Source organism: Vipera ursinii (assembly GCF_947247035.1).
Source record: "Vipera ursinii genome assembly, chromosome: 10".
In the NCBI taxonomy this organism is placed as follows: Eukaryota; Metazoa; Chordata; class Lepidosauria; order Squamata; family Viperidae; genus Vipera; species Vipera ursinii.
Window position 1 is genome coordinate 19,679,287 of NC_139520.1, and position 21,098 is coordinate 19,700,384.

General features: G+C 41.3%; 1 protein-coding gene across 1 annotated transcript in view; it reads left to right on the forward strand.

Moving 5' to 3' along the window:
- Positions 1–19,272, forward strand: part of SLC6A2 (solute carrier family 6 member 2) — a gene marked incomplete at both ends in the record, with an annotated part of 37,356 nt that extends 18,084 nt beyond the window's left edge. Inside the window, 14 exon segments of the mRNA XM_083370236.1 lie at positions 141–372; positions 3,096–3,228; positions 3,968–4,102; positions 6,658–6,761; positions 9,167–9,291; positions 9,889–10,001; positions 10,624–10,752; positions 12,002–12,101; positions 13,747–13,847; positions 16,103–16,144; positions 16,146–16,241; positions 16,243–16,272; positions 17,792–17,863; positions 19,249–19,272. Of these exon segments, the coding sequence (XP_083226362.1) occupies positions 141–372; positions 3,096–3,228; positions 3,968–4,102; positions 6,658–6,761; positions 9,167–9,291; positions 9,889–10,001; positions 10,624–10,752; positions 12,002–12,101; positions 13,747–13,847; positions 16,103–16,144; positions 16,146–16,241; positions 16,243–16,272; positions 17,792–17,863; positions 19,249–19,272 (1,436 nt within the window).
- Between the last annotated feature and the right edge of the window lie 1,826 nt (positions 19,273–21,098).

Here is a 21,098-nt window from a genome sequence, read left to right on the forward strand (position 1 = left end):
AAACCCCCATAGCTTTGTGCCAGATTTGTGCCAGGTGCCAGAGACCAATGATATTTCTTTCTAATCTTCACGAAGGAGACGATCCCAACGAAGTTCAGTGACCGACTTCATGTATAATCTCTTTTTCCCTTTGTCTTCAGGTGTGGGCTATGCTGTGATCCTCATAGCACTCTACGTTGGCTTCTACTACAACGTCATTATTGCCTGGTCTCTCTATTACCTGTTTGCCTCCTTCTCGATGGGGGAGCTTCCTTGGAATCATTGTAATAATCACTGGAATACCCCCAACTGCACAGACCCTAAAGTCAATAACTCTGACTTTTTCAACATTAGCTCCAAGCTCAAGAATACTCCCGCGGCTGAATTTTACGAGTAAGTCTGTGGCTTCCAATAGTTCTCAACTTACAACAGTTCATTTATTCACCCTTCCAAGTTATAACGGCACTGAAAAAAGGGACTTGGGACCGTTTTCCACACTTGCGACCGTTGCAGCCTCTCCCGTGGTCACGTGATCAACATTCAGATGCTTGGCAGCTGACCTATATTTATGACAGTTGCCGTGAGGTCATCTGATCCCCTTTTGTGACCTCCTGACAAGCAACGGCAATGGGGGAAGCCAGATTCACTTAGCAACCGTGTTACGAACGTAACCCCTGCAGTGGTTCACTTAACAACCGTGGCAAGAAAGGTCATAAAATGGGGCAAAGTTCATTTAACAACTGTCTCACTTGGCAACAGAAATTTGGAGGTTGGCTATGGTCGTAAGTAAAAGACAACCTGCATATTGGCAGAGGTTGTGTTTTCTAGAAGGAAGATTAATAATAATAATAATAATAATGATAATAATAATAATAATAATAATAATAATAATAATAATAACAACAACAACAATAGTAGTAGTAGTAGTAGTAGTAGTAGTAGTTGGAAGGGATCTTGGAGGTCATCTAGTCCAGCCCCCCTGCCCAGGCAGGAAACCCTGAAAAGATGTTCATTCTTTTCTGGGGAATGACTATAAGATCCCTGGTAGCTGGCTGGGGAATTCTGGGAGTTGAAATCCACACTTCAAGATTGAGAAACGTTGCCGTAAGTTTCATCTATTTAATTACAGAAATAGTGTGGGAGAGATTTGTGGAGCTCGACTATCTAATCCTTGTGGCTTCCCACACTTCCATTAAATCCCCAAGGGGAGACATCACAATGAAATGTTCCCAGCTGGATTCTGAAAGTCAGTGTTGTGTAACACAAAGCAACTCCCCAAGTCACATCTCTCAGCCATAAAGTCAGTCCGGGTACCCCAGAAGAAAGGGCAACTCAACAACCCTAGCAACTTTTTCACGGGGGGGGGGGAAGGAGACTGTCTGAGAAACTTCAAAACAAACGTATTTATATCTACCGATGCATTTGTGTGTTTCTTTGGTCTTACGTCACTTCTGGCTGGCTTGCTTTATCCAGTTTAGATTTTTGCTTATTTCTTCTTTATAACAATGCTTTGTTTGTTTGCCACACTTTATGGATCCCTTTCTGAAATTGAAATTTAGAAGAAAGAGAGAGCATTGAGAGTGGAAGAGAGGTTGCAAAGAGAGAGAGGGGGAGCCATCCAAAAATAACAGAATGAGAAGAAATAACATATCAGGGAATAAAAATGAATGCACCTATACAGTTTGTCATTCAAACTTACCCACCTAGTGGTGCTCCATAGTTTGCGTCATGCCTTCTCGGAGGGATCCAGAAGGATGAAGATGATCTTTGGGAATATTTTGACCTCAAGGTCTGACCTTGCTAAATGGATGCCTGGGATCTGTAGACCTCTGCCCTTCTCTGAGTGTCTAGGTTTATTATTTCTGGCTCCATCCTAAAGACCATGGTGGGAAAAACAAAGGCGGTCCAACCCACGCAGGCACGTCATGTTCTTTTAAATTCTGCTTCCTGTTTAGGCTTCACTTCCTAAAAGGGTAGGCTTTCAATATTGGTCACAAAGAAAAAGAGAACCCACCACGGGGAGACAATAAGAGACCAGCCCTTCTACCTCCGATAACAAAGTCTTGTTTGTCAAGACTACATCATTCTGATGTATTCTTGAAAGAACCCTGTTATATCTCTAGAAATGCTGGAGGATTTTGTCTACCCTCAAGAGATCCTCATAAGCAACGCCACACAACAAAGATTATTGGGGGGGGGGCAAGAGGTCTTCTGCTCAAGATCCCTGTGTAGGATTTAAGACTGGCCAGGAATAGCATCTTCTCAATGGCAAATTCCTATGGAGGTCCTCAATCGTTCCAGCTCATGGTTATCCCAAACGCACCTTTCCAAAAGGCAACTGGAATTTATTGTTGTTTTTTTTCCTCTTGAAAACGTTTTGCTTCTCATCCAAGAAGCTGCTTCTTCTTCAGTGAAGAGCTGAAGAAACTTCTTGGATGAGAAGCAAAATGTTTTCAAGGAAAAAAAAACCAAACCAGTGGTGGGACTCAAATAGGTGAACAACCGGTTGTCTCTGTGGATGCTGCTTCCGGAAGTCCATTTTGGGCCTGGGCAACAAAAAAATGAGCTACCGGTTCTGCCGAAGTGGTGCAAGCCGGCTGAATCCCACCACTGAAAAAACCCCAAGGAAATCCAGTTGCCTTTTGGAAAAGCACCTTTGAGACTCTTTAATGGCAGTTTCCCACAAAAGGTCATGCTTAACTTCCTTAACTGAAGAGAATCCCTGTGGGAGAAGATACCTATACAGAAAGTTTGGCTTCTGTTGCCTTAAAAGTTCTGCATTAAGCAAATCTCCTGGGTGTGTTCTAGTGCTTCACAACGCACCCTGGCGATCTTTGTAGCATCTAAATCAACGTGTCAACCATCCTAAGCTCCTTGGAGAAATTTCCTCCTCTTTGGAAACTTTGGGACTGGTACCCAAATCAACAGGAAGATATATCACATTTCTGCTCTTTTATTTTCTGTTTCTCTCAAAAAGGGAAGCCCTGATTCTGGAAATGGTTTTGCTCATCCCAGTTAAAGTAGGTGATACCTCCGCAGGAGAAGAGGGACAGGCAGCCACATTCCCCGCCATATTAGATGACCTAATTCTTCCTCTTCTGTCTTTCTTTGGCTAGGCGGAGAGTTTTGCAAATTAGCCACGGGATTCATGAAATCGGCCAGCCACGGTGGCAGCTGGTGTTGTGTCTCTTGGTGGTAGTGATAATCCTGTTTTTTAGCCTGTGGAAAGGTGTGAAGACCTCTGGAAAGGTAGGACAATGTTCGTTTTTTATTTAAAACTTTCATGTACTCTTGTGATTCCATTTGGATAGCTGGAGCGGTATGGAATTATCGTAACGCAGTAATACCAGTGGTAGATATTTTCCTAATAAATTAGGATTACCAGATCAGGGCTGCCAAAGTCCAGGTGAACACTCAACGGTGGTAGCCCCAAAGATGCTTTTCACAAAAGGCATTTGGGCCTTTCTTGGTTTTTATCTTCAAAAACATTTTGCTTCTCATCCAAGAAGCTTCTTTAGTTTTAACTGTTCTTCAGTTAGAATTGAAGAAGCATCTTCGATGAGAAGCAAGATGCTTTCAAAGAAAACCAAGAAAGTCCATGTTGCCTTTTGGAAAAAGTACCTTTTTGACAATCATAACCCAGATGGTTGAGGATCTCCACAGAGGTCAATGGTGGAAGGCTGTTCTTAACAGCTTTGAAGTGAAGATTAGGACTTTGGTATCCCAGATATGGTAACTCTGTACCAGAGATTATTCAAGGGGTGTGAATGATGTGTTATGTTAGATGTAATGCAGAATAAATTATGGAAGATATATTTTCTTTCTGGAAGCCATGGAGACTCCCCTATCAGCCATATTAGACAAGGTAAAACAAATAATCTGGTTCAAGAGATAACAGCTTTCTGTGTTCCTAATAGAGACTTGCATTTTTAATCAACATTTACTGTTGACAGATGGATCCTTTTGTTTTAATGTGTTGATCTTACAGGTTGTATGGATAACTGCTACATTGCCTTACGTTGTGCTGTCTGTACTGCTAATCCATGGGTTAACTTTGCCGGGTGCTTATGAGGGAATCAAGGCTTATCTCAACATTGATTTTGGACGATTGAGAGAAGCTCAAGTAAGTGTTCTACCCTCCAACTTTCTGCTCTCTCTCAGTTATTAAATTCCCACTCCAGAGATGATTGTAGTTACGATTCTCATGAAGAGACCAAATGTTCAAAGGACAGTATGGATTAAAATATGAACCTCTCCGATTCTAGTTTGGATAATAATTTCTCAGGCTACCTTATTGTCTAGTCTAATGAAGAGAAAGACTAAGGGTAAAAATGAAAGAGACTTCCAAGACTTAAGGAGCTATCACAGAGAAGAGGCGGTCAACCTATTCTCCAAAGCACCTGAGGGGATGACAAGAAGTAAAGGGTGGAAACTTATCAAAAAGAGAGTCAACCTAGAACTAAGGAGAAATTTCCTGACAGTAGGAACAATTAATTGATGGAATGATTTGCCTCAAGATGTTGTGGGTGCTTCATCACTGGAGGTTTCCAACAAGAAACCGGACAGCCACTTGTCTGGAATGGTATGAGATCTCCTGCTTGAGCAGGAGGTTGAACTAGAAGACCTCTAAGCCTATTATTCTATGTTCTATGTCTTCAGTTGCTTGAAGTTGTTCAATGATGACCCATAACATCTTGATTGGACAGGAGCCCATTCCATGGTTAGAGCAAAGGGGCGAAATGATGAAACACACTTCACAATATTGCGATGGAAAGCCTAGCCTTTAGGTTCTTGTGTGCAATGTTGTAACCCAAGTATGAAAGAGGGAGCTCGCCTTGTGACATCGCATCCCACATCTTGTTGTGTGGTTAGGAACGGACATTGTACGCTTGAAGGTATCTGAAGTAAGCAATTGACAATGGATTCTGTAGAAGGGGGGTTATATTTCCACTGAATCTCCAGCAGGAAATGAACATTAGTGGAGCAGAAGTCTGATGTTTGACACTGAATGTCTTCTTCTTCAGAAGAAGGAGGAGCCATTGCTTCTCAAATCAGGAAGTGGCTTTGTGCCATTGTTCTCCAGAAGGAGCTTCCTGCAAACATCTGGGCGTCTGTGGATGATCTCCAATTGTTTTCTTTTCCCTCGACTGTAAATCTATAATTTATTATGTGCAAGCAAGCATCACACACCAGCCCTGTGCCAGAGCAATATTTGTAGCAAGGCGACGCTGGAGCTAAGAGGAGAGACCGACTGGCTGGCTGGCACTCCTTGTAAAAATATTTAGTTAACTAGAAATAGTTTGGGATAGTCACCCTGGGCAGGACAACTCACTGGTGAAGTCAATAAATAGCATTTGTGCAGAGTAAAGAGTTGAGGAGGGGAACGTTCTGGTGTACATGATCAGCAGAGAAGATTTCTTCATGGGGTTAATGTAAAGGTTCAGACTGCAGAGGATAAAGATGAAACAATAATGTGATATTTTTCCTGCTGAGAATGGATGAACAATGATGGATTGGTGACAGAAGAATTAGACTTTCTCCAGATGAAGGGATAAATCCAAAGTTTAGAATAGAATAGAGCTGGAAGGGGCCTTGGAGGTCTTCTAGTCCAGCCCCCGGCTCAAGCAGCAGAACCTATACCATCTTAGACAGGTGAATGTCCAGTCTCCTCTTGAAAATCTCCAGTGATGGAGCCTCCACGATTTCTGGTGGCAAGCTGTTCCACTGGTTGATTGTCCTCACTGTCAGGAAGTTTCTCCTTAATTCCAGGTTGCTTCTCTCTTTGATCAGTTTCCAACCATTGTTTCTCATCCTTCCCTCTAGTGTTTTGGGGAATAATGTGACCCCCCCTCTTCCTTGTGGTAGCCCCTCAAATACTGGAACACTGATATCATGTCTCCCCTATTTCTTCTTTTCTTTAGACTAGCCAAACCCAAGTCCTGTAGCCGTTCTTCGTACGTTTTAGTCTTCAGGCCTTTGATCATCTATGTTGCTCTTCTCTGAACTTTTTCCAAACTCTGGCTGCAGTATTCCAGGTGTGGCCTCACTAGGGTTTTATAAAACAGTAATAATACTTCATGTGATCTTGATTCTATGCCTCTGTTTATACAACCCAGGATTACATTAGCTTTTTTGGCTGCTGCCGCACACGGCTGGCGGTGAAAAAAATCTTCGCCATAATTTCGGAGATTTCTGAACCAGGCAGTCCTCAACTTACGATCCCAGCTGGGAGCAGAATAAGCAAGGACAAGCAAGGCGGCAATTAAATGATTCACACCTTATTTTCTGACCCTTTTTTGGGCCACAGTTCTTAAGCAAATTACTGCGGTTGTTAAGTGAATCACACAGCAGTTAAGCCTCCCCCCCCATTGACTTTGCTTGTTGGAAATTGGCAGGGAAGGTTGCAGATCACGTGACCCCAGGATGCCACAGGCGTCATGAATACATACCGGTTGCCAAAAACCTGAATTTTGATCACATGACCGTGGGAATGCTACGGTGGTTGTAATTGTGAGGACCAGTCACACATCCCTTTTTTCCCAGTTCCATTGTAACCTCAACCAGTTGCTAAACAAATGGTTGTAAGTCCAGGACAAACCTGTATTCTTGTCCATTCTTCTTGCCTCTTAACCAAGAAACAAGCTCCTTAAAAATACGTTCACAATTCTCTTGATCTAGGTATGGATTGATGCTGCTACCCAGATATTTTACTCCTTAGGAGCTGGATTTGGTGTCTTAATTGCCTTTGCAAGCTACAATGAATTCCACAACAATTGTTACAGGTAAGTTGTTGTGCTGGTTTAACTTTGGGCGGGTCTTTCATCTTTCTATTGGGTTTTTTTTTAAAAAAAAGCTATTTTCATACAAGGAGACATCACCTAGAAAATAAGGGTGCACCAAAGGGGAAAGCAGACTGCCAAAGAACACAGTAGCTGGACACCATCAAAGCCGATACCAGCCAGGGCGTAGAACAACTCAAAAGAAGGAGTGCAAGATTGGAAGAAGTGGAGAGGCCTGACCCATAGAATCACCAATGGACTTGACTGAATGGATAGAATAGAGTGGAGCTGGAAGGGACCTTGGAGGTCTTCTAGTCCAGCCTCCTACCCGAGCAGGAGAACCTATACCATCTCAGACAAGTGACTGTCTAGCCTCTTCTTAAAAACCTCCAGTGATGGAGACACCCACGATTTCTGGAGGCAAAGCTGTTCCACTGGTTAATTGTCCTCACTGTCAAGAAGTTTCTTCTTAATTCCAGGTTGCTTCTCTCTTTGATCAGTTTCCAACCATTGTTTCTTGTCCTGCCCTCTGATGCTTTGGAGAATAATTTGACCCCCTCTTCTTTGTGGCAGCCCCTCAAATACTGGAATATTTGATGGATAATATCATCATCCTTGTTCACCATTTCTGTTCTAAAGAAGCCTCATGGGAGGACCTTTCTCACAATGCCACGCATTGGGATTTCATGGAAGCAAAAGAAGATGGGAAGACTGTAGACTACTTGAGGATGGAAAGGATACAAAACCATGGATGGAAACTAATCAAGGAGAGAACCCAACCTAAAACTAAGGAAAAAGTTCCTGACAGTGAGAACAATTAATCTGTGGAATGACTTGCCTCCAAAAGTTGTGAGGGCTCCATCACTGGAGGCTTTTAAGAAGAGACTGGACAGCCATTTGTCTGGAATGGTATAGGGACTCTTGCCTCAGCAGGGGCCTGGACTAGAAGACCTCCAATCCTATTATTCTGTGTTCTATGCCTCCAGTTATTAAATGATGACCCATACCACCTTGAATGGAGATGCTCTAACCACTGAATGGAGATTCGATGGTTAGAGCAAAGGGGTGAAATGATGAAAGCGTTCCTTCCAACTCTGTTCTACTATTATCTGATTGATTAGACACATTCCCCTTCACACACCCCATAACTATGAGATTTGAAGAACACTGTTCCACCAAAACGTCGAGCCCCAAAGATCGCCCCAAGAAGAGGGATCATAAGCCATTTATTTTCCATCACATTAAAAAAAATGGGGGAAAAGTGTTAGGGTTAGGGTTAGGGTGGGTGGGCACGCGAGCCATCTCTTCATTCAAACATGGGTTTATGAAACCAGAAACCAGCTCCTGCACTTGTTATGCAGAACTGAATCCATGTTTTCATTTTAGCATCCTGATAGCTTGCTTTCCATTAGAATTTGCTTGGGTCTCTTTCAATGTGCATCATGCAATAGTCGTGACACTTCTAATCACACATGCTTATCCAAATGACAGCCATCTGCCTTTGGAATTATAGATTGCCATTAATTGTAGCCAATCACTAGGATGCACGCTGGTGGGGGTGGGAGGGGGGGAAAGGAGAGAGAAATGAAACATTTCCGGCATAATTGCTTTTATCCTGCAATCGGAGCAAATTTACCATGCAACATTTTAAAACACACCCACCAAATGAAAAGGCAACTTCACCCGAGATCTAAATGAAAAGAAGGATGACATTCCCTTAAGGCCGTTTTCCCAGTTGTGTTAACTTGTTTGGTGATCGTTCAGTGTGCCTTCTGGCATTTTGCTAGCGTTTCTCTCTCCTTGCCAAACAGAGTAATTTGCTCTCTTTCGGAAATATTTATTTCTCTTTAACCCTGGAAAACAATGTTTGCTTCCGAGACAAGGGCAAAGATTGGGTCTTTAGTTGTTTAATCAGGTCTGTTCCAAATGGAGGGTGAGTCTAGTTAAACCAAGGTACTTTTTTCTAATGGATCTGGGTTTTTTTTTAAATTCGGATTCAAAACTACAATCTGAAATCAAAGTAAATGAAGTGAAACAAAATCAAATAAATCAAATCAAATAAAAACAAAAACAATATTTCATCCCAGATCTTACTTGTTCCTCGCTTCACTCACAATTCTCGCTTTTTCTTTAGCCCCGTGTTTTGAATATTGCTTGGCAAACTAATCCAGAATTAAACTCCTGTTCACATATGATGTCGTAAAATCTGGTTGGTCCCTAAAATGCTAGGTAAATGTGGGGAGGAAAAAGGGAGAAACGTGTAGCAGATTCATCTATTTCAGTTTTGCTTCTGGGTCTACAAAAATGTCACTGAATCCAGCTTTTTTTTAATTTAAAAATATTAAAAATGCCTTTTCTTTATTGTCCCCTTCCCCCCACCCCCCAACTCAAATGTTTGTTTCTCCTAGGGATGCACTGATGACTAGTACAATCAACTGTGTCACCAGCTTCATCTCTGGTTTTGCCATTTTTTCTATCTTGGGCTACATGGCTCATATATACAAAGTCAGCATTAACGATGTGGCTACGGAAGGTAAGGAGGTTTCTTCCATACAACCCCGTCTGTTCAATGAATGGTTTCCCATACAATATCCTGCATTATCCATGGCTCATCTCTTCTTTTCTCTTTGTGATATAAGAAGAGTGCCTACTGAGATGAACTAGACGTCTCCGAAAAGGTTGAAGAGATACTTGTCCTCTGAATTAAATTTCTGAGAATCTTGCTTGTGGGTCTTAAGTCTATGTTTTCTTTCTTTTTCTTTTTTAAAAAAAGACGCAAAAGAAAACAAAGCAAAATCCGATTCCAAACTGGATTTAGAGAGAGAGTGAGAGATTTCAGGGCAGTGACCTTTTGGAAGGGTGGAGCATAGTGACACCTATGGACCAGTCACCAGTATTACAACAAAGGATATTATGCGCTATTCGGTCAGATCAAGGCAAGGAGAAAAGATGGTGTGGAATGGTCATGTACATTTACACTGATTAAAGTGCATAGAGCTTAAAAATGCATGTTTTAATATCTTAAGTTTGTACATTTACACTGATTAAAGTGCATAGAGCTTAAAAATGCATGTTTTAATATCTTAAGTTTATCAAAATCAGGAAACCCAAATTTTCTTGTTTTTTTTAGGAGCTGGGCTGGTTTTCATCCTTTATCCAGAAGCCATTTCAACCCTCAACGGATCAACTTTTTGGGCAATTGTGTTTTTTATAATGCTGCTTAGCCTGGGCATAGACAGCTCTGTAAGTATTCTGTGTGGTGGCACACTGATTAGAATGCAGTATTGCAGGCTAACTCACTGCCCACTGCCAGCAGTTCGATCCTGACCGGCTCACGGTTGACACAGCTTTCCACCCTTCCAAGTTCAGTAAAATGAGGACCCAGATTGTTGGGGGAACATAGGCTGACTCTGTAAACTGCTTTGAGAGGGCTGTGAAGCACAGTGAAGCGGTATATAAGTCTAAGTGCTAGTGCTACTGCTATTCATTGCTCTTTCTTTATTTTTCCTTCTGGAAATATTTCAGTTCTGAACTCTTTAAATTCTAGAATTAAAGAGACAGGAGAGGGAGGATTTGCAGAATATAGCTAAATGGTGTAGTTGAAACTCTGTTTTTGTGTGTGTGGATGTGCACTATATATACATATCCAGAACTTCTATCACAGTATTCAGGCTGCCGTTTTTATTGTTTTAACCAACCCTAACGAAGTCCCTTTAGAGACATTCCACAGGCCATCTTGGTACTCTGACTAGCCAGCATTAAAACTGAATGACACAGTAGGTGAATGTTGGTTTGTTCCAGCCAAACCTTTCTTAGGTTGCCAACTTTAGATGAGATGTGTCTCTTCTCTTTCTCCCAAACTTAGATGGGTGGCATGGAAGCCGTCATTACCGGCTTGGCGGATGATTTCGAGATCCTGAAGAGAAACAGAAAGCTTTTCACGCTTCTTGTCTGCATTAGCACTTTCCTCCTTTCTCTCTTGTGCGTATCAAATGTAAGTGCACTGTTTGGAAGGCATTCCTTTGCCAATCAAATGAAGTGAAATGGAGCTGGAGGTGTGTTAGTAACAATAGAAGAGAATAGTTGTAGCTCAGGGTTGAACTGTGGGATCCTTGGTGCTCTCTGAAAACAAATATTGTTTTCTTGCAGATGTTTCATTAGCCAACTGGCAACATTATGTGTAATATCCCTTCCTTCCTTTCTTCCTTCCTTCCTTCCTTCCTTCCTTCCTTCCTTCCTTCCTTCCTTCCTTCCTTCCTTCCTTCCTTCCTTCCTTCCTTCCTTCCTTCTTCATGGTCCTCTCTGAGCTTGGTAATTTTCTTGCAGATGTTTCATTACCCAACTGGCAACGTTATGTGTAATATCCCTTCCTTCCTTCCTTTCTTCCTTCCTTCCTGCCTTCCTGCCTTCCTGCCTTCTTTCCCTTCCTTCTCCATGGTCCTCTATAAGCTTGGTGATTTTCTTGCAGATGTTTCATTACTCAACTGGTTAAGATTATCTGTGGTTGCCTCTTCCCTTCTACCAGTAGCATTAATTATGATACCTAATTGGGTAATAAAACATCTGCAAGGAAACCACAAAACTTAGAGAGCACCAGGGACCCCCATACAGGTGTGCTAAGTATGCAAGGTCCAGTTCAAATGGCTTGATCAATAGTTAAAATGGGTTTGATGCACAGCATCTAAGTTAGCCTTAGGCTTGTCTGAGTTGCTGGTGCTCACTTTTTCTACAATGTTCTTCTTCCTAATGTGCATTTTATCATTTTGAGATGTGTAGGGAATACGGATGCCTTTTCCTACCTGTTTTTCTCCTTTCTTCTCCACCTGTCAGTGTGGCGATCTATTACCTATCTAGCATGCATTTTATGTTGAATGTTCTTACCTTGTAGGAATTGATTTGCTTGTAGTTTAATGATTTTATCTCACTGATGCTTTATGTATATAGCTTCCTTAAGTTTTAACACCTTAGGACGGTGTTAAACAGATAAATTGAATGATTCTATAAATAAGCCTTTCTTCCTCTTTGTGCATTTGATAAACGTTGGTGCAAAATTGTGTGTGTGTGTGTGTGTGTCTTAATTTGAACTAACCTCTTGTTTGCCTCCTAAGTGTTATAATGGGTGCTTATACATTTCAGGAACTGGGGAATGCAATTTCTAACTGGCCCAAGCTTGGAGCATTCCACTTTGTTTTTGAAATTATAGTCAATTTATTTTTACAAGCTGTTTCCTTCTTGTCATTTAGGGGGGGATCTATATTCTGACTCTGCTGGACACTTATGCTGCTGGGACCTCCATCTTGTTTGCTGTTTTGGTGGAAGCCATCGGCGTCTCCTGGTTTTATGGTGAGTGGTGAGAAGAGCAAGTTTAGCTCTTTTATTTGACGACTACAGACAAACAGTGAGTCTGCCCCAAAGCTGGGTTTAAACTGTCCTGCAGAGAAAGCTTCCCCACGACTCCCTCAGAAGGAAGATACATCTGAGGTATGGTTGAGGATCCATCCAAGGTCACATGGATGGATGCAGTTGAGGGTGCTTGGTGCTCTCTGAGCTTGGTGGCTTTTGGCAGGTGCTTTCATTACCCAAACTAGATAACTTCATCAGAGCCTCAGCACAGATGACGTTACCTAGTTTGATTAATGAAACATCCGCAAGAAAGCCACCAAGCTCAGAGACTCCTCATTTCAACCCTAAGCTACAAATATTCACATAACTTCAAATAGTCACTAAGCAACCAGTCATAAGTTAAGGACTGCCAGGAAGGGCTTCTCTTCACTGCATAGTCTTCTTCATTTCAGTTTTAGGGAGAAATGACCACTCAACATCTGACAATAATCTTTTGCCTTCAGAATGGCTTCTGTATGTCAACAGTCTCTGGACCGAAACGTATACCCCTGGTATAAAAGAGGCATTGGTAGATTAATCCACCCAGAGGCAGACATGACTTTCCTGATGTGTACATAAGCCATAACTCAGGCCACCTGAGGCCTTCTGCAAATTGAAATAAACACACTTGGATAACCTAGATTGTAGTGGCCGTATTCATTATGACTTGCGATTTGCAGGGTTTACAAAACCGCCCGCAAGGCAAACCTGGGGGAAATGGCTCCTTAATCACTCCTGTTCCTGCCAAGTTGTGAATGATAAAAGCCTGTTACTGGCAACCTCGGAGACTGGGAGCTGAGGTTTTCATGAGACCTTCAATTATGCTGTTCCTATCTTGTTGGGTAAATGGCTGTAATTGCAGGGCATCTGAGACTCAGCTAGGAAAGTTAGCTTCAGTTTTCTCCTTCCCTCACTTGACAGCTTGTTTGGCTCTCCAGACACACTTCAGACTCTACAGCTTAAGCCTTCTTCCTCTGTTGTTAGCAAGGAGGACTTCTGGGAAGTTTAATTCCACTGGCTCAGCCCTGTACCGACCTGGCTGGGCTTAGACATTTAGGAAAGAAAGACCCTCGGCTCCATTTGGCTGAAGTCTCAGGTTCTTTTACTAAAGATAAGTGGTTGCAGCCAAAGTAGAGCTAGATCCGGGTATTCCCAGGCAAAGGTGACTCTTTCCCCACTTTCCCTGGCTTTCCCCCCTTGACCAGTTCACCAGTATCCAGGAGTTTTCCTTTTGGATCTTTTGAGAACTGCTTTGAGGTTTGGCACCTCACAATGTAGTTTGGCACTCTGTTCCCAGGCCATATGTCCTTGGCAGCTGGCTCATTCCGGTTAGACACCCCTGGTTCTTGTCAGCATGTCCCTCCCCTCCTCTGCTTGTCCTCCCATTCCCATGCCCGACCTTTACTTCCCCAAATTCCTTCTCCCCCTCCCTTGCATTTTACGGCAGGATGCCGGCGAAGCGAAGAAGCTGAAATCCAGGTGCAGGAAGCACAGATGCCTAAGCCTGTAGATGTTGGGGGCAACTTGGCTTGGAATGTTTTGAAAACATCTGAAAGTGGTTTTTTTTTTTTTAAATTTTTCTTCAACCCTTGTGGTCAATCTTCAGGTGTGGACAGATTCAGCGAAGACATCCAGCGAATGCTGGGTTTTAAGCCGGGCATCTACTGGCGATTGTGTTGGAAATTTGTGAGCCCTGCTTTTTTACTGGTATGGTGCTTTCTTGTTTCTTGGAAATGTTTCTGTACTTTATTTATCTTCGGCTTTTTATCTGCGATGCTTCCGGTTGGGCTGGGCTTCTCTTCTCACAAAATGGGCACGACAACTGGAGGACTTCAAAAATGTGCCAAATTGGAGGAATTGAAGTCATCCCCTAACATTGCTTGAGGGACATTCCTTCAGATACATGCATTTTTCCACGTTATAGCCTCTAACGTAGAGCCCTTGTAAAGAAATTCCTAGGATAGACTGCAAATTTGTATAATATTATCATGAATAATATAGGTTACTTTTTGTTGGGAAACTACACTGGAATATTCAGATAAATCATTCAAATCTTGGTTTAAAAACGTAAAATGCAGTCCTTTCCGATTTTTCTCTCATCCCAAGAGAACAGCAATAAAAGAAATTTAGATTTATGGGAGTAACTCCAAAGGCACACTACACTTTGGAAATCCACAGAAATATAGAATTTAGTAGAGAATCTGAATTCCCAAACATCTCCATTTTAATGTCTATTGATAACTGACGGTTATCTAATTCTGGTGATCTCCAGAGGTCTGCAGGCTTCAACTCCATGAAATAGTCCATCAGCTTGAATGGCCATTGCTGAAAGTTCTACGAATTGAAATTTGGATGCTTGGAGAATATTCGGATTCCTAACAGGAATCTTTTTGATAGCCTTTACATCTTTAAAATGATACAAACGTCCTGATCAGATGCCATTTTCAGTGCACATGGAAAGATGTTGGGGAAAAAACCGCGCACAAAATATACGCTGATTTCATCAGTATATATGGGATTGTTCCAAGTCAACCGTCTCTTCCCATAATGGTAGGATGCTGCAGCATCATATTTGTAGCAACAGTGCATTTGGGAATGTTCCGGATGGATGGGAATATTGGAAAGAGGTAGAATCAGGTTTTCATCCTCACCCTTTGCTCATGAAGGTCCATGAGGCTCCCAAGTCAAAACAGTAGTGTTCAGCTAAGCTCCTTTTTTCATATTAAAGTAATCTTAATCCATCGTCTTTCTACAAAAAAATCATTAAAATAAAGTCACCTATTTCAGGGAAACCTGGTTGTAAATTTCAGTTTTTATTCCATTAGAAAGGAGATTAGAAAAAAAAAAACAACTACAGAGCATTGCTACTAAAACCGTTTCTTCCACGGTTAACATCTTTAACTTGATATTTGAGTGATGGGTCAAATAACTAACATTACAGGCAGATCAAAACACTTTGGGCCTTTTTGTCCAACATAATTGGACTTGGCACTCAATATTAAATGGGAAGGGCTGCCCTCCCGTCCAGTGGTGTGACTTGTTTTGATTTTAAGTAGATGCAAAGGCTTTGATAAAGTAGAGAAGCTGAGCGGGCTTGAAGAATCTCCTAGAATTCTGAAAGAAAAATGGTGCTTGAATTTGGGAATAAGACACAGATTCTAAAAGGATAGGAGGAAAGTGTCTCTGTATGTCACTCACTCACTCATTTATTTATTTAAGGATTAAAATAAAATATGTTTGTAATGTCTGTAATGGCACCGCTTAGCTATTGCTGCTCTGTCTGTGTCTGTCTGTCTGTCTGTCTGTCTGTCTGTCTGTCTGTCTATCTATCTATCCTATCTATCTATCTATCTATCTATCTATCTATCTATCTATCTATCTATCTATCTATCTATCTATCATCTATCTATCTATCTAGTAACTATCACCTCACTCTCTAATTTATCAACTCTCTATCCCCACTGTCTCTCCTCCTCCTCCTCCTCCTCCTCCTCCTCCTCCTCCTCCTCCTCCTCCTCCTCTTCTTCTTCTTCTTCTTCTTCTTCTTCTTCTTCTTCTTCTTCTTCTTCTTCTTCTTCTTCTTCCCATCTATCATCTATTCATGATAATCTCTCTATCTCTCTATCTACTCTACTCTCTCTACCATCATCATCATCATCTATTATCTATCATCTATTATCTATCTATCTATCTATCTATCTATCTATCTATCTATCTATCTATCATCTATCTATCTATCATCTATCTATCTATCTATCTATCTATCTATCTATCTATCTATCTATCTATCTACCATCTATCTGCCAGCTCAACCATCTAAAAAGTAGTGATAAACAGAAAAATGTTGACTCTTTTTCTTTTATGCAACAGGAATCTGATGTGAATCTCTTTCCATCTCACCTGTGATTCAAATGAAGTTAATTTTTGTTTACATCCTCCTCCTGCTTTTTCCCCCCTTATAGTTTGTAATCTTAGTGAGTATCATAAATTCCAAATCATTGACCTAATGACCAATACACCTTCCCTGCCTGGGCCAATTCTGTTGGATGGGCCATTGCATCATCTTCCATGATCCTTGTGCCTGCATACATCCTCTACAAATTTACTAAGGACACCAGGGACCTTTCAACAAGTGAGTGGTCGAGCTATGAAATGTCATGGAAATGTTCTTTGTGAAATGAAAATTGCCAGCGTTAAGCTAAGAGTTTGCTTTCTTTAATTCCACAAATGCTTCATAGATAGCTGACCTTTTGGAAGCCGCGTTAAAAGTAATTTTGCATTTCAAGAAAAGGATTTGGAACTCTTCTGTATTTCGTCTTCTGGACATTTAGAAGCTAAGCCACCCCAGATCTATTAAGGGACAAAGTAGACATGAGGCAGAAAATCAAAAATTGTATTTCCCAATGGCTTTTCCCTGGCATCAACACAACTGCAGGGGTTCAGATTAAATTAAGGAAGTGGTCTCTGGAGGCGTGCTGCTTCTCAGTGGTGCTACAGGGATAAAATACTGGACATTACTCCAGAGTCTGGTACCCTACAGGAACCCTTAGTTTTGATGATGATGATGATGATAATGATGATGATGATGATGATGATGATGATGATGATGATGATGATGGAGGAGGAGGAGATAGAAGAAGAGGAAGGGAAGGAGGAGGGCAGGAGGAGAAGATATTGCTAAGCACATTGGTTTGTGCTTAAATTGTAAGCCGCCCTGAGTCTTTGGAGAAGGGCGGGATATAAATGGGATTTAAAAAAAAAGATACAGGAGGAGGAGGAAGAGGAGGAAGGGAAACGGGGGAAGGAGAAGGAGGAAGCGGCAAAACAGTTTGCAGCTTTGTTTCTGCAGAACCATTTTTTGCAGAAATGTTTATTCTGTGGTAAAAACCTGCCTCCTCTTGATATACCTCACAATTGCTCTGCACATCCCCCATCCCAATTACCAGTTCTAGATTGCCCAGAATTAAGATGGGTGATCACAATAATTTTCTTGTCACTGCCATTGGAAAAACCTTGCACTCTAAATTCTAGAAAGACATTAAATTCAAGTGATCACAGATCCATTCTTTTGTTTTATTTCTACTTTTCAGTAAGGTATCAACCTTTGGGGATTTTTAGATTCCCACGTACCCTATTATAAAACAGATTAAAACTTACAGAGGATGTTTTTTCTCTTACTATTTCTGATGGCAGAGGCCATTCATACTCAGCTCCAAATTCTGAGTTATCCTGAATGGTTTACTCTGATGTGATCCAAACAGGGATTCATTGTTTTTCAGAAAGGTGGAAGTACGAGACAGTGGTGTAAATTTTTGCCTGAGAAGGCCTACAGGTCCTCTTCCTTTGTAAGAATAGATTTGGGCCAAGAAAAAAAAATTGGATTGCATCATGAGACTGCAAGTTTCCTGAGCAAATTATTTTGGGGGCGGGGAAGGGGTGGGGGGTGGGGAAATCACATATTTCCTGAGGTTATGCTTTAGCTTATTTCTGAAACTCCTTCCTTGCTTTCAAGGAATTTGAAAGTTTCTTCCTATGAATCTTCATCATCTATCCCCAGATATTCCTTGACCTATATAGCATTCATTCCATCATGAAAGTATCGGGTTCAATTTCCTTAAAACACCTTCCCCCCCCTTTCTGTTTTTTGTTAGAAAATAGCGTACTGCGTCACCCCTCACAACGAGCAGCATCTAGTAGCTCAAGGAAATGTGAGACAGTTTAAGGTACGTATTCTTGTCTTCTCAGTTCCTTAGCATGTAAAACCCGGGGCAAAATATCCATGCACTCTTTTATTGATTGATCCTTCTCATTAAGAAAATGTTTTTGACTGCCCAAGTCACTCACTAGGACTCTGGGGGGCCTGGCAGAAATAAAACCCCAATAAAAATACCCCAATGAATCCTTATCTCCTTGGGACAACATTCCAATCAACCCTTTGATGGGATCCATGCCACTCTGGTGTCCTCGAGCCCACTGGCAAAGCCATGTCTTCAGGGCCTTGAGAAAAGAGTGCACAGTAGAGACCAATCTTATCTCTGCAGAGATGATGTTCCACAGGGAGGAAGCCATTATAGAGAAGGCTTCCCTTCTTCTTGGTCCCACTAGACACACCTCCTAAAGAGAAGGGTCTCTTAACATTCCCTGCCTCCCAGTTCTGGTGGGTTGGAGGGATAGAACTGGGGAAAGAGGGTCCGTTTGGCTTTCGGCCATGTCCATGTATATGTGCAATGTGAAGATTGTAAGACCTTCCACAACCCTGGTTTGGATTGTGTACTTGGAGGTAGCAATCCAACTGTAGTGCTTACTGGGAGAGAAGGAGAACGTTGCTCTGAAACTTTTTTTTTTTAAATTAAATTACAGTGGAACTGATTTTTAGTTCTGGGCTTGGCTTCAACTGTGGCTCTTGAGGGTCCATTCTCAGAAGCACTGTTCAGGCCACTTTGCCCATACAAAGTTGTGCTCCTTTGCCCTAGAGCAGGGGTAGGCAACCTTGACTCTTTTATGACTCATGGACTTCAACTCCCAGAATTCCTGAGCCAGCATGGCTGGCTCAGGAATTCTGGGAGTTGAAGTCCATGAGTCATAAAAGAGCCAAGGTTGTCTACCCCTGCCCTAGAGGATGCAGCAAGGCTTTAATTTAGGGTGGCTTGTACATCTGCGTTGCAAATATTTGTGGGTACCTTTTTTTCTGAGAAACGTGAATGCCCAGAACTAAAGACATCTGAAGATCGCAAGACATTTATACGCTAAGGAGAACAGGACAAGAAAATCCTGCTCCTGGTGTTACCTAGTTTGTTAACAAAACGTTCAGAAACTATATTGAAACAAGCTTGGAGATCAAACCGCTGCCCAGATCTAAAACCCGAGCTACAAGTATTTTCTAGTATTTCAAAAATCTGAAGTTCTCTGCTTTCTCCAGATTTCAGTCAACAAAGGTAAAGACTGTTCCATCAATTCATGTATTTGCTGCTCAACTGTATCTAACATGGCTGGTAATGCTAGATCTTGGTATAAAATAAATGAACTAATTAAATGTATTCATTGTAAAATCCCAGAAGCATTAGCAACCATGTTTTTCAGCTAATTTTTTCCCTGCTTCTCTTCGCAGCTTCAACACTGGATATCCATATGATAACTGTGAATTTGACAGGAAAAGTCCATATGTTGTAAAACATAGTTGGGAATATCTGAGAAATCAGTGATTGAACTCTGGGTCATCCTTGTTTGTTAACTGACTGGCTAGCAGGCTGATTCAGATTATTAATTCCAAATTTCTACGGGCGAAGATTCATCTTCCACTCAAGCCCTTAATAATTCATGCTTTTTTTCTCCCCCAGATGAACTTTCTTGATAGCTTGATTTTGTGAATTATTATTTTTTTCCATTTAACAATAACGAAAAATGCAACGATTAATTTTCAACAAGCTAAACGTGCTCCTGGTTTAAAAAAAAAAAAAGGACAATGCTTGCTAATGCCAGCAGCAAAGACTGGAGATGTCTACTTTTGCTCAGAGGCCATTTTACTGGGAGCAGACAGAGAGAGAGAGAGAGAGAGAGGGAAAAAACAACATCAAGAAGATATTTGGAATGTTCAAAAGAAAAGAAATGATTATGTTTCTTTAGTCAAGGGGGAAAATAACAGGAAAAACTGCTGGATAAGGAGGTTCACCCAGACATGGTCACCAACTGATTATCCACCCATCAAGCTGGTGGGACAATCTTGGACAAACCTGGTTCAGTGGAGAAGTCCTGAGTCAGATTTCTAATGGAAAAACTTTCCCACGCGCTTCAAAGTCTCTGGGGCAAGGGAAAAGCTTGCACTGTTGTAAGAAGGTTCCCAACCGTCAAATTAATTTCCATCATGAAGACATTTCTTCTGTTGTTCAAGCAGATTGGGCAAACTTCTTGCGTAGATTTATTGCATAGATTAGGCAACTTTATTCAGATACCAAATACAGTGTTTTCCTTAAGAAAAGCCTACAAGGAAATTCAATTTCAAACTCTTGCCACTTGCAATGTCTGATTGATTGATTGATTGATTGATTGAATGAATGAATAGCTTCAGAGCAGTCCCATCCTCTAGCTATGTTTTGTTCATATTTGTGCCAAATAAAGAATCCACAGAATGGATTCCTTTTTTTTTAACAGACACGCTGATCAGTCTGGTACCATAACCATATTTTAGTAATTTATGCCGTCAAGTAGTATAGCTAAATTCTAATTAACTTTCAGAGGAGCCGGAAAGAGTAAAGTTAAAAATTTAGCAACTTTCAGTGGCTGTTAATTGGAGAAAGGGTAAATCCAAATCACAGGGTTTTGTTTTGTGTTTTAAAGTTTTATGACAAGGGTTTTCTATGCTAGCATGCATCTTTCAGAGATAGATGCCACCACCATCCAAAACTATCCCAAAGCTAATAGCTAGAAGCTGGGTGTTGACGTAATGGTTAACAGAAGTCCCCTCTATCTCAGCTGACATTTTTCAAGGTTGCCTTACAAAGAAAACTTTACTATTTGTGTTTCTTTGGTTTCCTTATCCTTGATTTGTAATGCCTTTTTAAAAAAAAAATAACCAAAGGGTAAGTAAGGGTACATCTGTGTATATCAATCTTTTCAAAGTCTGTTTTCTGTTCTTTTTCATAAAATGTGGGTGGGTGGGTGGGTGGGTGGGGGGAAATGTAGATTGTAAAACAAATGAAGGAAAAATATGTTCCGATAAAAAAATAAAAATAAAATAAAATCTGTCCCTCCTTTCTAAATTGAATCCTGCCAGGGTAAATTTAGTTTGGAGGAATGGACTGTCTTTTGATTCTTGGTGTAGTGTAATAAAAGGAGAATAACCTGTTTGTATTGACAGCACTGTGCAATGTTTTCCAAAGCTGCCTTAACCAGATAGATAGTCTTTGTGTGGGTGTATGCTATAATCTCAAGATGCCCGAAAAGTATTCTCCCCGTGTAAGC